This window comes from Primulina huaijiensis, chromosome 1 (assembly GCF_012295235.1).
Source record: "Primulina huaijiensis isolate GDHJ02 chromosome 1, ASM1229523v2, whole genome shotgun sequence".
NCBI lineage: Eukaryota > Viridiplantae > Streptophyta > Magnoliopsida > Lamiales > Gesneriaceae > Primulina > Primulina huaijiensis.
The window spans coordinates 8,806,490-8,808,724 of NC_133306.1; the positions used below are offsets into that span (position 1 = coordinate 8,806,490).

General features: G+C 35.0%; 1 protein-coding gene across 1 annotated transcript in view; it reads left to right on the forward strand.

Moving 5' to 3' along the window:
* The first annotated feature begins 736 nt into the window (after positions 1-736).
* Positions 737-2,235, forward strand: part of LOC140989802 (cytochrome P450 CYP72A219-like) — a 3,791-nt gene continuing 2,292 nt past the window's right edge. The window contains exons 1-3 of the mRNA XM_073459263.1: positions 737-1,035; positions 1,180-1,400; positions 1,597-1,841. Of these exons, the coding sequence (XP_073315364.1) occupies positions 762-1,035; positions 1,180-1,400; positions 1,597-1,841 (740 nt within the window). The 5' untranslated portion in view covers positions 737-761. The remainder of the gene's footprint in view (positions 1,036-1,179; positions 1,401-1,596; positions 1,842-2,235) is intronic.

The following is a 2,235-nucleotide window of genomic DNA, read 5'->3' on the forward strand; positions in this document are numbered from 1 at the left end:
ATATATGAGATTCATTATGATATATTTACGATATATATATACAAAATATGACAAGTAGGTAATAGTCATCGTCAGAGTCGTAGCTCCCTTCAAGGGTTAATAATTTATATTTTGGAAGAGAAATCAATGGTCCTGAGCATTATTAATTAAATATTTATTATCCTGCATTCTTGGCCTGGTTTCGAGGCAAAGTTCATTAAATGCAAGTTATTGGGGTCAAATAATCCAAAATAGTTTCATTGAAAAAAGTCAATTAAACCCTCGTAATTCGTAAAGAGCTTTCAGATCGATTTGAGTTAAAATAAATAAATAAATATATGATTTTGCATTATAAAAATAATTCTGAAGTGTCATATCGCCTTCTTAATATCAAATGCTTAATTTCAATACCAAATTGTTAACGAGAGAATCCCATTTGAGTAATAAAAAAGGATGAAAATTCAGTAAAAAAAAATAAAATCGAACGCAAAACTTGGTATTTTGTAATAACAATACAGTAAAAGTAACTGTGGCCCTTTACAAATTAACATCTCGGAACTTGCGTGTGGTCAAACGTGTCGTTATTTACGAGCATCTTTGCTCACCGTTTCAGTTAAGTAACTTTTTTGTATTGTATAAAAAATTAGAAACTAAAAATTATTGATAGATTTATATAAATTTTTGCTGCTACACGTCTCCACGCATGCAATATTAACACACATATATAAATATATATATATATATATATATATAGGTACAGAAAAAAGGCAAAGATATGAAAAATGGAGTCAATGTATTTCATGTTAGTTGTTTGTTGCGCTTCCGTGGTGCTTCTGTACGCATGGAAGGTGGTGGATACGTGGTGGATTCGGCCGAAAAGTATCGAGAAGCTGCTGAGGCAACAGGGTTTCAGAGGGAACTCGTACCGGTTTATGTTGGGAGATTTGAAGGAGTTGGCCGCCATGCACCGACAAGCTAAATCCAAGCCTATTGCTTTCGACGATGATATCAAGCTGAGGATCATGCCTTTTCTCATCAAAACCCTCAGCAAATATGGTACTTTCGTTTTCACTTCTTATTTTCTAATGAAGGAAATCGAGAAAAAGTCCATGCCCATTAATTTCTAAATGCATGCTTTGGTGGTGATATTTGGTGCTTAAAATGATCATTTGACAGGGCATGTGACCACATAATTTGCAGGAAATGGATCCTTTTTATGGATGGGACCAACACCTAAAGTTATAATCACAGACGCCGATCTAATAAAAGAAGTGATGTCCAACAATTATACGTATCTGAAGCAATCTAGCCCGAATCCGATAACGAAGAAGCTTATACAAGGAGTCGTTCTTCTCGAGACCGACAAATGGGCCAAACACAGAAAGATCATTAACCCTGCTTTCTACATTGAGAAATTGAAGGTTCGATTCATAGAAAACAAATAAAATTTGTAGTGTCTGTTTGATTGAGATACATGAACAGTTTTGACAATACACTGCGATTTGCTACGAAGTTGTGCTAATTGTGTTTGTAAAATATTAAATATGGATGTCAAATGGTTGCCGGCAGGTAGATTATAAGCGATCTTTAATCTTAACGACTGTTTTTGATCAGCAGCTAATGGTACCTGCCTTTTACATGAGTTGTGAAGAAATTTTGAACAAATGGGAGACAAAAATTTCGCCCAAAGGATCATGTGAGATCGATGTGTGGCCCTATATAGAGAATTTGACAGGAGATGTGATATCAAGAACAGCCTTTGGTAGTAATTTCGAAGAAGGCAGAAAAATATTCGAACTTCAGGAGGAGCAAACGGAGTATGTTCTGAATATTTTACAGACCATATATATCCCTGGATGGAGGTAAACAAGATAGAGTGTGTGTGTGTGTTGGATCTCGGTTTTCTACGTGTCCAAACGCAGCGGAAGTTTAAAATTTTTTTATTTTATTTTGAAAACAAAATAATTCTTTTGGACACTCGTATGGTTTTCAGGAATTAAACATGCATATGATGTTTAAAGAATTATACCTTTGTGAATTAAATCACTGGACTCCAACTAATCCGGTATAAACGGATTAGCTCTTGTTGATTCCCTACGAACTTTCTTCGATGAAATCCTCCTATCAAGTCCACGACTGGATGGTATGTTCCTCTTCCAAATTGCACTAGAAAATTTGGAAGAGATTTTACGTTGGAGACTAAAACGAGAGGCGGCTCAACCTTGGAAAGAAAAACCAAAGAGGCCAATTTTTTTT